General features: G+C 41.3%; 1 protein-coding gene across 1 annotated transcript in view; it reads left to right on the top strand.

Annotated features, from left to right (window-relative positions):
* IL15RA (interleukin 15 receptor subunit alpha) overlaps window positions 1-8,129 on the top strand; it is a 33,414-nt gene extending 25,285 nt beyond the window's left edge. Inside the window, exons 5-6 of the mRNA XM_040968297.1 lie at window positions 5,042-5,117; window positions 7,068-8,129. Of these exons, the coding sequence (XP_040824231.1) occupies window positions 5,042-5,117; window positions 7,068-7,179 (188 nt within the window). The 3' untranslated portion in view covers window positions 7,180-8,129. The remainder of the gene's footprint in view (window positions 1-5,041; window positions 5,118-7,067) is intronic.
* The last annotated feature ends 5,313 nt before the right edge of the window (window positions 8,130-13,442 follow it).

Here is a 13,442-nt window from a genome sequence, read left to right as displayed (position 1 = left end):
AGCAGTCTTAAAGAAGAAGAAAAAAAAACCCAAAATATTTAATATGAGATTTTCTTTCTCCAGACTGCTTAAACAAAAAGTTAGAGGTTGGTGTGAAGACACCAATGGGTTGAAATACTACTTCTCATATAGGGTGCAAGTTCATGTCCCAGTTTCTGATCCAGTTTCCTGCTAATGTGCCTGTGAAGGCGGTGGATGATGCTGGAGTACTTGGGTCCCTGCCACCTAGGTGGGACTTCAGTCTACACCAGATGGAGTTTCTGGTTCCTTACTTCCCTCTGGTCTAGCAAATGGGTGTTGTAGGCATTGGGGGGTGGGGAGGTGCGAAATGAACCAGCAGATGTAAGATCTCTCTCTATCTCTTCTTCTCTCCATCATTCTGCCTATGAAATAAATAAAATTTCCCAAAACTTTGTCTTAGCCACACCAAGATCCTTGGTAGGCAGCTATCACTTCACATGGGTAGAGATACTCACTGGCTCCTGAGCGGTTCTGTTTCTGCACGAATTAGCCATCAGCTGAGCTGGAAAACATCAATGTTGTTTTACCATAATGGTTACTCAGTAAGTTAACTTTTGCTTTAGTACACTAATATCATAATTTGCTTCTTAATAATGATACCTTTAAAATTGCTCTATTTAACTGAACAGAAATGGTAAATACAAAATGTTCAATAAATATTCAATGACTAAACAGATGAATTAGTGGATTTGAGGGCTCTAACACTTTAGTAAACATTTAATGAATTCCAGTCAAAGTTTCATTGTCTTACATATCTTTTGGCCCATTTTATAACACATTTTGTCAATAACTTCATTGGCTTAGTCTATTGTCTGCTCCCTGATCTATGACGAGGCTAATGTTCAAGGCTCTCAGTTATAAAAGGTTTGTGTGTAACTTGTAATAGTGCCTTTACTAGGTGCATTAGGAGTGAAGGTATTATGCTCTCTAATCCTTCACATCTGAAGCAAACTTGCCACAGTAAATCTGCTCAACTATTAACTGGTACTCTCTCCTGTCTTATTCATGGAATTTGAAAGCTTGACCTTGATCAATTGAGTAAATAGTTCGTGTGATATTGTTCCACCCAAACTGTCTTCATCTGTAGTGGGGACATTTGCTGTGTCGCAGCAATGCAGGTACTTTTACCCCATGACCAGCCTCATTTGTCAGAGTATTGATGAGAAGTGACTATGTCCTGTGTATTCAGAGGACATTTATGTTACCCCTACCAAAACTGGCCCCTGGCACTCTGACATTTCTTCTCTGTCCAAGTCTCAGTCTGCAGTGTGGACTGAAGTCAAGCAGGATATTGAGAGGCTTTGGGGGTCTGTTGTACAGTCATCAGCTTTTTCTCCGCTCTCTCATTCCTGTTCTTTTCACTATCTCATCAGCCCTCCTTCTCTTGCATTTTCTCCAACTGCTTTGCCAGTACAAAAGGTAGAGAACCTGTCAGGTGCTCATTTGTTCGTCTTGTCATTTTGGTTTGAATCTCGTTATTAAATTTGCTTTGGCTCTGAGTGAGGAAGAAGGCAAGGGTCTGAGGTTGTCACTGAATTCCAATTATTTTATCTTTGGTCCAAGAGTCCTTCTTTCTCAAGTTTGAGTCTGCAGGTTTTACTCTTCTTCAACAGGAAACAGGAAAAAGAATTGTGAAAGTAGGACTACAGGTGACATCAACTTGGCTTTTCCAATAAATCACTCCATGAAACATAAATGCATGCCAAGCTTATTAACTGCTGTGAAGGTATAGTTTCCCATAGGGCATAAAAGTTCTGAAAAAAATTTTTAATCTTAAATCTGACAACTCAAAACATCTTTGACTACTTTCCATGTTTTCTGTTACAGTAGCAACTTTTCTATGCAAATTTTGTGTACTTAAAAGTTTTGTCTCTATAGCTTTACTCTTCTATTAATAGTGTCATTACTAAAATATGAGAGAAGCAATGTAAAAGTAAAATTACATGTAGTCCAACCATTACTTAACACTGTGGCATATTGTATATTTCTCAAGAATATTCTGTGCATATGAACACTCACATGGCTTCTTAAAGATCATTTGGGGTTCATTTTTGTCCTTACTAGATTTTTTTTAACTTGAAAAACATCTTTTCAAAACAGATTTATGAGAGAAAGAGAATCCTATCCACTAGCCAACTACCCAAATGACCGCAACGGACTAGCAGGGGAGTGAGGTACAATCATACTGGGAGGCAGAAACTGAATCCAGGCCACCTAAATGGCTGTTAGGAACTCAACCATTCAAGTCGTTACTGCTGCTTCCCAGAATCTGCATTTGCAGGAAACTGGAGTCAAGAAGTCAGAACTTGGTATTGGACCTCCCAGTGGGCATACTAACTAGCATCTTAATCATGACACTAAACACCTGTCCATCAACTAACTGTTTTCACTAAAGAGGTTATAGACATCATCCCATATGATATAGTTCCATTTCACAATTTATAGCAATTGAATCATATTCTAGTGTATACCACATTTTGTTTAATTCGTTTTCTATTGAAATCAGATTTAGGTGAGTATTGAACATTATTTTAAGCAATACTTGAGTGCCAGTATCTTTCTATATTCCTGTAGAATAGATTACTAGTAGAATAAGGCAAAAGGGTATGGGCTTCTCTTGAGATTTTTGTTATATGTTGCAAATTGCTCTTGGGAAGAACCACATCAGTGTACACTCCTAGGAGTATTGGGTTCCCCGTAATGTTCCCCGACATGCTTATATTCGGCTGGTTTAGGTCCTTAAAGCTCTGAGGCCATGAGACACAGCAGTCATGGTCCTTGGTCTGGCATGGTAACCTAGAGGCTAAGTTCTCACCTTGCATGTGCTGGCATCCCATAAGGGCAGCAGTTCATGTCCTGGCTGACCACTTCCCTTCCAGCTCCCTGCTTATAGCTTGGGAAAGAATTCCAGTACTGTCCAAAGCCTTGGGACCCTGCACCCATGTGGGAGGCCTAGGAGAAGCTCCAGGCTCCTGGCTTTGGATCAGTTCAATACTGGCCATTGCAGCTACTAGGGGAGTGAACCAGTGGATGGAAGATCTTTCTGCTTCTCCTTCTGTATCAGTCTGATTTTCCAATAATAAATAAATCTTAAAAAAAAAAAAAGAATCATGGTCCTTGGTGAGATTGCTGCCTCATCAGATGTTCAGCCTTGGCATCTAACACTGGGCAGCTGGGGGTGGAAGTTTGCAAAGAGAGTTCAAAACAGTCAAATGGCCACATTTCTAAGTGTATTGAACAATGCCTCTGTTTCCTTGCTCTTGGGCTAAGGCCCTTTGCAAGAAAAAGACACTCCTCTCTCTCATTCCTGTTCTCTTTGCTATCTCATCAACCCTCCTTCTGATCTGCCTCAGGTGATCTTGTGACCCATACTTTTTTTTATAAGCTCCCCCATACTTCTTGCTGTTTCTTTCAACTCAGAAAACATGTTTTCCTCTGATTCTAAGCCATACCTTACCTTATATTCCACCTTTCTGCAACATTTTTCTTAAAATTTGTTCTTTCTCTTTACCACTCTCCCTCTTCCATGAAAAGCAAATGTTTACAAGATGAGTGACAAGTGTTGGGTATCAGTGATTCAAGTGCCCCTGGGCAGGTGGGGGAGCTCCAGTGTTGGAGTGTAGTAGGTTAAGCTGTTGTTTGTGATGCTGGCATCCCATATCCGAGTCCTTTTTCCAGTTCTAGCTACTCTGCTTCTGATTCAGTTCCTGTTAACACACGTGGAAAAGCAGACGATAGCTCAAGTACTTGGGTCCTTGCCATCCAAGTGGAAGATGAGGCTGGAGTTCTTGACTCCTAGCTTTAGTTTGGTTCAGCCCTGGCTATTGTGGCCATTTGAGGAATGAGTCTGTGAATGGAAGAGCTCCGTTTTCCCCTCTCCCTCTCTCTGTCACTCTGACTTTTAAATGGATAAATGATTATTTAAAAAATATATGCACACCTGCATCACATTTTGGGGTGCTTGGGTTCAACCCTGGCTCCATTTCTGTTCCTAGCTCCCTACAAATGCACATCATGGAAGGCAGCAAATGGTGGCCAAGTACTTGAGTTCCTGGGAGATCTGGGCTGAGTGTTTGATTTCTCACATTGGCTTTGCCTAACCTTGGCTGTTGTGGGCATCTGGAGAGTAAAGTAGTGGATGGGAGATCTCTCTGTCTCTTTGATTTTTAAATTAGTTTTAAAACTAACCTTAAAAATTCAAATGAATTGAAAGGGCTATGCCACTTAACACTCTTTTAAAATCTGTCAGGTTGAAGGACAGAGGAGTCTTTTTCTTCACTTTGGATTTAGCAGTAGAGGCTCCTCTGGAAGGGCCGGCCTCCTCCTCTTCCTCTTACCTTCTGTTACCCAGCTTTGCTTGCAGTCTCCTCCTTTTTGTCCTAACACACTCCCATTTATGCCTGCTCACATTCACTTTACTTAAGAAGTATGAGCAGCAGGAGTGTAGGAAAAATAGGAATGGGAACAGTTTTTTTTTTAAAGATTTATTTATTTTTGTTGGAAAGGCAGATTCATAGAGGGAAGGAGATACAGAAAGATCTTCCATCTGCTGGTTCACTCCCCAAGTGGCTGCAATAGCAGGAGCTAAATCAATCTGAAGCCAGGAGCCAGAAGCTTCTTCTGGGTCTTTCATGTGGGTGCAGGGTCCCAAGGTTTTGGGTCATCCTCTACTGCTTTCCCAAGTCACAAGCAGGTAGATGGATGGGAAATGGAGGAACCATGACACAAATTGGCATCCATACAGTATCTTGGCGTGTTCAAGGCGAGGATTTAGCCACTGAGCCATTGTGCTGGGCTCCGGGACAGTTTGAATAGATAATGTGAGTGAGCATCTTTTTGCCCAAATTTGGATTAGAGCAAATAACATGGTCCTCAAAAAAATGTGAATAATGGTGAGCCAATTGGGAAAACATTTGGTTCTCTGCCAGCATCTAAAATGTACAAAATTTTCCAATTCTCATCAGTAAATAAACTCCTAGGACGCCCGGCATAGTTTCAGCTTGCTTCTGTTCTTTTACAGTGGCCATCTCCACGTCTGTCTCATTGGTGTGTGTAGTATGTGCAGTGCTCCTGCTGCTGCATTGCTGCAGATTAAGGTGAGTAGCAAAGGAGAAACCACAGGACTAGATTTTTTTTTCCTTCCTATGAGAAAAGAGCTACATTATTATTATTTCAGGATGATCTCTTTAGGTAGAGCCCCTTTTGTGACTTCAGCCTCTCACCCTCAACCTCCTCTATATTAGCTAAAGCAAGCCTTAGGGCTGGCATTGAGCCAGCCCTACAGAGCCCTCTACCACCACACAATTCTCAGAAGAGTAGTCAGAATTGGGGAAGTGGACTAATGATGCTGGAGGCCAGTCTACCCACAAGCAATTCAGAAAAGAAAGAATGCTCCAAATGGCCACTTCCCCACAGTAGGCACTGTGCATCAACTCTTCAGATGATACGTTCATAAATATAGTATATTTGCTTTGAATATATTGCTAACTGCAGATACATTTCTTATGTTCATTCATGTAAATCTTATTTTTGTAAGTCTAACAATCAAAATTTTGCATTTCAACATTTGTGAAAAACTTGTGCCACTTGATGGTATATATAAGAATCGTTTTTTATTAAGAATACATTAAAACATATTCTTAAAAAGCATATAAACTGGGTACATACTGTCAATAAATATGCTTACAAGGGAATAATATAAATTTTCTGACTGCATTAAATAATAAATAACTTTTCAATTATCTTTCCAACTTTTAGGCCTTTTATGTTCTTTTTCACTAAAGGCTCGAGTTTTGTGCAAAAGCCAGTCTTAATGGTACTTTCAGGTGATAACCAGGATCTTGGTTTTCCAAACTGATGTGGTTGCTCTTGATCTTGAAAGTAAAATTTTACAAAATATTAGATGCTCTGCCAAAATCAATATTCAAAAGTTCAAAAACCTTCAAAAACTGATAATCCCAGATCACCAATAAGAAAGTAAATAAGATTTACTTAGAGAAAACCTCAAATACTAAATATTGAGAATTCATTCAATAAATTTCAAGAGCATTTTCAAAATACCATTACTGAATTATTTCCATATAAAACTCTGAATGTGCATGTGCAGTTCTAGGAGATTATAACTAACTGCATTCAGAAATGACATTTTAATACATACATTAAATGAATTCTTAAAAAGAATTTACAAATTTGGTATATACAGCCAATAAATATGCACATGAGAAGAAATATCAGTATTTACTGAATATATATATGTATGCATATATATTAAACATACTCATATAAATATATATCTTAAAAGATTTGGTGAATATAATAAATGTGATTATTTGGTGAATCAAATTTGTCTGTATACTTTTTCTTTTTCCTGCAAACTGATTATCAGATTTTTTTTTTTTTGGCTTTTAGAAAATTGGCCCAAGATTCTGATTTATAGTTTAGGTCTCACTCAAAGGGACTTGCTGAAACCACTTCCTTTAAAAAGAACTGAAGAGTTTCTTTTCCTTGGGAGGGAAGAAGGGGTTGCTGACCCAGATACTCAAAGGAGGCAGCCTCATTACGGGCTTGCAAATGTGCAATCTAAATGTCTTGCCTTCCCCACTCTCCTCATTCAGGAGATGATTAATCTATTCATCTAACAGTAACCATTAAGAACTGCTTCAAAAGCTTCCTGAACATGAACTTGTTTTTATCCGGGTGCTCAGCCTCCTGGTTATGCTTTCCTGGAATTCCTTGTCTCTGCCATTTGAACTGCTTTGTATCAAGGTGGGGGGAAAGGGAAACTGCAGAAAGGGGTGTGAGCCTCTTCTGAAATGTTGATAAACCTAGTAGATGGGGAGCTTGAAACACACCTGGAAATGTCGGCCTTTGAGGTTTTCTAGATCTCTGAGCAACTCGGTAAAGGCTGACTGTTGTAGGAGCCCTGCAGGCAGTGTCTGCATCTGCTAGTACACAGGCAGCACTGGACCATGTCTAATCAGAAATAGCTGCTGATGGCAGGGCGATCCTCTCCTCTTCTCAAAACTTGTGCATCATCTGCTTTTCAGGAGAACTTCTCAGCCACCTGCTGTTGAAATGGAAACCACAGAAGCTATACCAATGACTGGGGGCACCAGTGGCAGACACGAAGACACAGAAAACTACCCACCCAACCTCTGAAATTCAAGGTGGTAGGGGACCAGCCCAACTAAGTCTGGAGGAAAGGAGCCCCCTCTGTTTAGCCAAGGAGGAGACACACAGACTTGGGGTGCCAGGAAAAAGTCAACCAGGATAACTGCCCATCCCTGATGTGATCTGACTGTATCTGACCTGAGTACATCCCTGCCTGAGCCAGTAGTTTCCTGATTGATGCCACCCATCCACCCACCTGCCTCAACTCAGGTACAAGCACCGGCGTCCTAAAGCCCAGGCAGTTGAAGCTCCTCAAAAAGGATAACTTCAAGCCAGTGTTTTTATTTCATTATGACATTTATTCAGGCCACTTTTATCAGCCTGTTTATCCATGCCTTAACCTAACTTGGAGTTCTTTGAGGCTGCCTGTTCCATAATGTTCTTTCTGACTTAGGACATATCCACATGGAAGACCTGGACATTTGAGCTCCTGAAATTCTGTCTGCAGGTGCTGTGCACACATTGAAACTGGGCCAAGAAAAGCAGAAGACATATTGAGCCTACCGAATCCTCTTGATTTGAGGGTTTGGAAGAAAAAAAAAACCTGAACTCAGTGACGTTTCATGTATACGTGCACTTATATTTATACTTCTATTATATGTACATGTTATGTATAATTTGAATTTTGAAATTATGTCTGTACAAATAAAATATCTATTTTCAATAGGAAAAAAGAAATCAGTGAGACACACACACAAAAAGCAAGAATGCAAATTTGAAATGATTGTAGCACACTTTCTTCCAAAAACAAAACAAAACAAAACAAAACAAAACAAAACAAAACAAAACACCTTTGCCCTAAATTGGTTCAATCACAGATTGGGACTTTCTAACAAAATTTCCCTATGAGAAGCAACATGATCTAATGAGAAGCAACATGATGTAAGTTCTAGCTTAGCTACAAGTGGGACACACATTGTCACTTTCCTTCCTATCTTCCTTTTTTTTTTTTTTTTAAAGATTTATTTTTATTATTTTTTCATTGGAAAGGCGGATATACAGAGAGAGGAGAGACAGAGAGGAAGATCTTCCGTCCGATGATTCACTCCCCAAGTGAGCGCAACGGGCCGATACTATGCCGATCCGAAGCCAGGAGCCTCTTCCGGGTCTCCCACGCGGGTGCAGGGTCCCAAAGCTTTGGGCCGTCCTCGACTGCCTTCCCAGGCCACAGGCAGGGAGCTGGAAGGGAAGCGGGGCTGCCGGGATTAGAACCGGCGCCCATATGGGATCCCGGGCGTGCTAGGCGAGGACCTTTAACCACTTGCGCCACCGCGCCGGGCCCCTATCTTCCTTTTTTGTTGTTGTTGTTATTTATGACATTTATGTTTGAAATCTTCAGGGTAATTTCATCTTCCATTCCATTATATGCATGTAAACATTGAATCCAGAAAAAGTTCACATGGCTCAATTAATACCAGAGCCCGAACAGAACTGGGGAGTGATGGGGAGAGGAGCAAGGCTTGACTGAACGAATGGCTCTCTGCTCCTGTACAGCTTGGTGGTGTTAAGGGTGGGGTGAAGGAGGAGCGTCTGTGTACATCACCTGATTCACATGTTGCCATTCTCACTGATCACTGCATCTCATTGTTTCAGATGGTTTCTTTATGAAAGGAAGCCTCTCCATGCAGTTATTTGGGTTTCCTTTACAGGACAGTGGTCCCAGGTCAACAGAGGACTGTCATGCTCCCTTAGTATCACTTCTGTCACTTACACAGATCCAAGTGTGTCCAGCCCAGATTCCAGGGAGATGAGTGGGTCAAATGTGGAAGCCAAACATTGTGACTGACTCCCATATTTTTTGGAGCTATCTTGGAAGTTTTAATTTGATTTTCAATACTTGGCACTCAGTAAATGCAATGAATATTGCAATAATGAGTGAACAGAATAATCTGGGAGGAATCAGTATCTTCCAGGTACTAAGAAGAACTCACTGTTCTAATTCTTATTATTAAAATTGAAAAGGTACACAGAACTCCAAAGGATTTGAAAGTGCTACAGCAATTAGGCCTTGAGTCCAGATGTCTTTAACTGGCTATGGATCTAAGTAATTCAGATTTTCTGTCTTGCCTCATTTTCTCTGCTCAATAACTTGCCATGGTGAAAACTCTTCATCTGATATTGCTTCATTTTTTCTTGATCAAGAAATAAGACTTTCACTTTCTTCCTTTTAAACTCTCATCTAGACATTAATAAGTGAAATAGGAAACTGGAGGTGTATTTAAGGCTCTTTCCACGCTTCTAATGGCCGCTCCACTTTTTCCTTGAGGACCTTTCATGATTGGCTGAGGCTGCCACACTTCTGACCTTAGAAATTTTTTAAAAAGTAGCTCAGAACCCTGAGTGTACTTACCTATTTTCCCACAAGTCTGTGTTCCTTTGAGTAGAACTAGCCCCATTCAAATCATCAACTCCCCAACATCTGATAGTACATATCAGAGCTGAATGTGTGAACATTATTCCTTGTATACAGACAAGGTATTCTCTTCCTGGGAAAATCTACCCTTCTCTTTCTCAAGTGCTGAAGTCTACACATTCTGCTTTTATTATGTTATTTGTAGCTATCCAAGATGCAGAACTTCTTCATCTACATTTATGGGAGTCTATCATGTTAGAGTGCCTTGTTGCTCAATAACCCAGAGTGATGAAACCCCTTTGTCACATGCTCTCACCATGGCATGAGCATCTCATTTGGCTGAGTCTGCCAGCCCCTCCCACCTGGAAGTCTGAAAGAATAAAGCACAACAGAATTTATAGAGCAGTGACCTGCAAAGGCCTTAGTTACCGTACTATTTCTCCAGACTGTTCTGGTTCTTAGCCACTTTTCAAAGTTCATCCTCTAACTTCTCTGGATTCTACGAGCTCTTGATATTCTTCCAGTGTGTGTCTCTGTCTTCCTCTAAACAATTTCCATTATTTACCCATGTTAAGTTCCAAACCACTATGGAAGCAACTGGGTATCTGCCTCCGAAAGGGGACTGTGAAAATTCTGAATTCTAAGATGGGACTTTGGTAGCCCTCAGCAGATAGGAAATTAGTTCCCCAGGTGGCATACCTGCTGAAGGCCTGGCTCTTAAGAAGGCATTAAAAATCCAAGGCCACCAGTTGGTAACTATTTTTAGTGACACTGAAAAACTTAAAAAGAATGAGCTCAAACCTCTCAAGTCCAAATTCAAGCCACAGCTAGATCCTTCTTGTAGCCATGCTAAATTTCATACCTTATCTATGCAACACCATGATGACCAAAAACCCAGCTTAAGGGTCTGAGTCTTTGAGTTGTTGAACAACATTATTTCCTTGCTGGAAGATAAAGCACTGACTGGATAAGGACAGTCCTTGTAGTGGAAAGAAGGTGTCATGGGGGAAATTTGGAAGACTTAAATGTATCCCAAGCACACTCCCCTATCATGCTGTTGTTCTCAGAAATGGCTTGTTTTGTCTGACACCATTTCTTCTTTGGTTGAGCTTACAATACTAAGCCTGTTCTTGTGATTTCCCATATGTCAGGCTGCTAGTGAGTTTCCCAAATGGGAACTACAACTCCAAAGGTTGTCCAGAATCTGGCTCCACACACCTGCACCTCATCTCCCAATGCCTCCCTGCCTCACTGCTCTCTCCAGGCCAAACCTATTTCTGAGCTCAATCCATTCGTTCAACATCTTCTCCATCCAACCTATCTTTTGAGAGCCACCTCAATTACTTTCTCCAAGGAACTTTTATTAACTATTGAAGTATATACAACCACCTGCTTCTGAGTTCTTAACATTTATTGTCTGTTCTATCAGTTTAGCATCTATTAAACTCAACTTTTATACAGTGGCTAGAACATGAATTAGGGTATGTCAAACACTGATTGCAACATTTCCTGGTTCTATCATGTGTAGAAGCTTCTCTTTATATACATATATATTTATTCTGATAATCTTTACATAGTTGATTAGGGCATAAAGGGTCAAGGACTACAGGAAAGTGAGTAAGACCATTGTTTCTACACTAAAATAGTTTTTTTTCCCCCCTGTATCTGGGGTAAGGGAAGAGACAAAGGGAGAAGCCCCACCTAGCCTCCCACCCATCCCAAGTCCCCGATGTGGGGCATGCTCTGAGGGTCCTGCTCATGAAATTTCAATAGTTCAACAGTTCTGAATTGCTGCCAATCTTGCAGTTCCAACCCCGATGAAATCTATTCAGAATCCACTGGCTGACATATTCTCTTCATGACATGCAGAAGCTTCTTGGCTAAGTAGCTTGACATTGCCTTGTCTCTAAAGTGAAGACCACAGCACAGCATGTATTACCTTACAAAAGCATGAGCTGAAATGGAGCACTTGCTTATGATTTATTGGGAGCAGGTGCTGTGGCTGGGACCCAAGCACTTGAGCCACCCACAAGGAAAATTCAGGCTGAGTTCCCAGTTTTTGCTTGGCCCCAACCCAGCTGTTCACAGCATATGGGGAGTGAACCAGTAGGTGGGAGATCTCTATTTGTCTTTTTTTCTGCCTTCCAAATAAAATAATGCAAAATAAAATAAACAAACGAGTAGTGAGCTTGCAAAGAGGAAAGCAAGCACTAAGTTTAGGAGAGAAAGAGCAAAGCAAAACAGTTAGGCAGGTAAATATGAAAGACAGGACAGAAGTTGGTGGGAAGCATCCTATTTTTTGTATAGGCCCCAATATCAGCAGAGTTCTGGGAGGATTGCTCTGTAATTCTATGTTAAACAAAGATAAAAGAAAACCAGCTTTAAAGAGCAAAGGTTTCACAAGGACTGAACAATAGAACACAATGAACATAACCTTGGGAACTCAACCCTAAGCGCCCTTGTTCCATCCAACTGCCCCCTTTGATAGATGCCCTCACTGTGAAAGTAGGGGGGTTCTTGAGCTGTTTCTTCAATTATCCAGGAAGAGTGCCAAAAGTGTCCATTTAATAAGACAAGTATGTAATCTTAAAAAACTGCTTTGAAGTAAATGTTACCCAAAGGGTACCTGGGTTACTGCTGTTTTCTGTTTTCCCAGAAGCTCTCAAAGGTTTGAGTCACTGTAGATAGGATAGTTTTGAGTGCCTACTCCATGCGTTATATACACATAGCAGCTCCACTTTAAAAATGGAATGGGGCTGCTGATGTGAGGCAACTGGTTAAGCCACTGCTTGTGATGCTGTGTCATCCCAAGAGTGATGCTTGGAGTCCCAGCTGCTCCACTTCCCATTCAGCTTCCCGCCAAGCTAATGCACCGAAAGGCAGCAGATGATGGCCACTTGGGAGATCTGGAAGGAACACTAGGCTCCTAATTTCAGCCTGGCCCAGTGCTGGCTGCTGCAGCCATCTGGGGAGTGAACCAGTGGATGGAAGATCTTTGTCACTTCCTCTTTTTCTGTAACTCTGTCTTTAAAATAAAAAGGATGAAATTGAAGAATTCCAGGCCTTAAAAATATATCTACACCTTGCATATTTTTCTTTTAAAATTTTAATTCTAACTATTGTTTTTAAAGATTTATTTTTTTGTTGTTGTTGGAAAATCAGATATACAAACAGGAAGAGGGACAGAGAGGAAGATCTTCCATCCATTGACTCACTCCCCAAGTGGCTGCAATGGCTGGAGCTGAACCAATCTGAAGCCAGGAGCCAGTAGCTCCTTCCAGGTCTCCCACGTGGGTGTAGGATCCCAAGGCTTTGGGCAGTCCATGACTACTTTCCTAGATCACAAGCAGGGAGCTGAAAGGGAAGTGGGGTCACCGGGATTAGAACCAGCATCCAATATGCGATCCTGGCATGTGCAAGGTGAGGACTTTAGCTGAGGGGCTACCACACCGGGCCCTGTTCTGACTCTTCTTACAAAGACAATACATCATACATTCATGGATTGACGAAGTTTCATCCAAGCTCTACTATGTCACACTGAATATAGTGGTTCTGGTGCAATTACTCTCTTAAACCCATTTACAGTATTCCCATAACACTAATTTTTCGTTTTCTTTCTTTCTTTCTTTCTTTTTTTAATTTGAAAGGCAAAGCTAGAGAAACTGAGCACTCTTCCATCCATCTTCTCACTCGCAAGTGGCTGCAACACCTGGGGCCGGGCCAAGCTGATGTCAGGATCCCGTAACTCCAATCAGGTCTTCTATATGAGTGGCAGGACCCCAAGCACTTGGGTCATTTGCTGCTGCTTGCCTCCAGGCACATTAGCAGGGAGCTGGACTGGAAGTGCAGCAGCTAAGACCTGTGGATGTTGGCATTGCCAGTGTTGGCTTAACCTGTT

This window comes from Ochotona curzoniae, unplaced genomic scaffold (assembly GCF_017591425.1).
Source record: "Ochotona curzoniae isolate NIBS_2020 unplaced genomic scaffold, NIBS_Ocur_1.0 scaffold_4683, whole genome shotgun sequence".
Lineage (NCBI taxonomy): Eukaryota > Metazoa > Chordata > Mammalia > Lagomorpha > Ochotonidae > Ochotona > Ochotona curzoniae.
The sequence above is the reverse complement of the archived record's forward strand: the minus strand, read 5'-3'. Positions and strand labels throughout refer to the sequence as shown.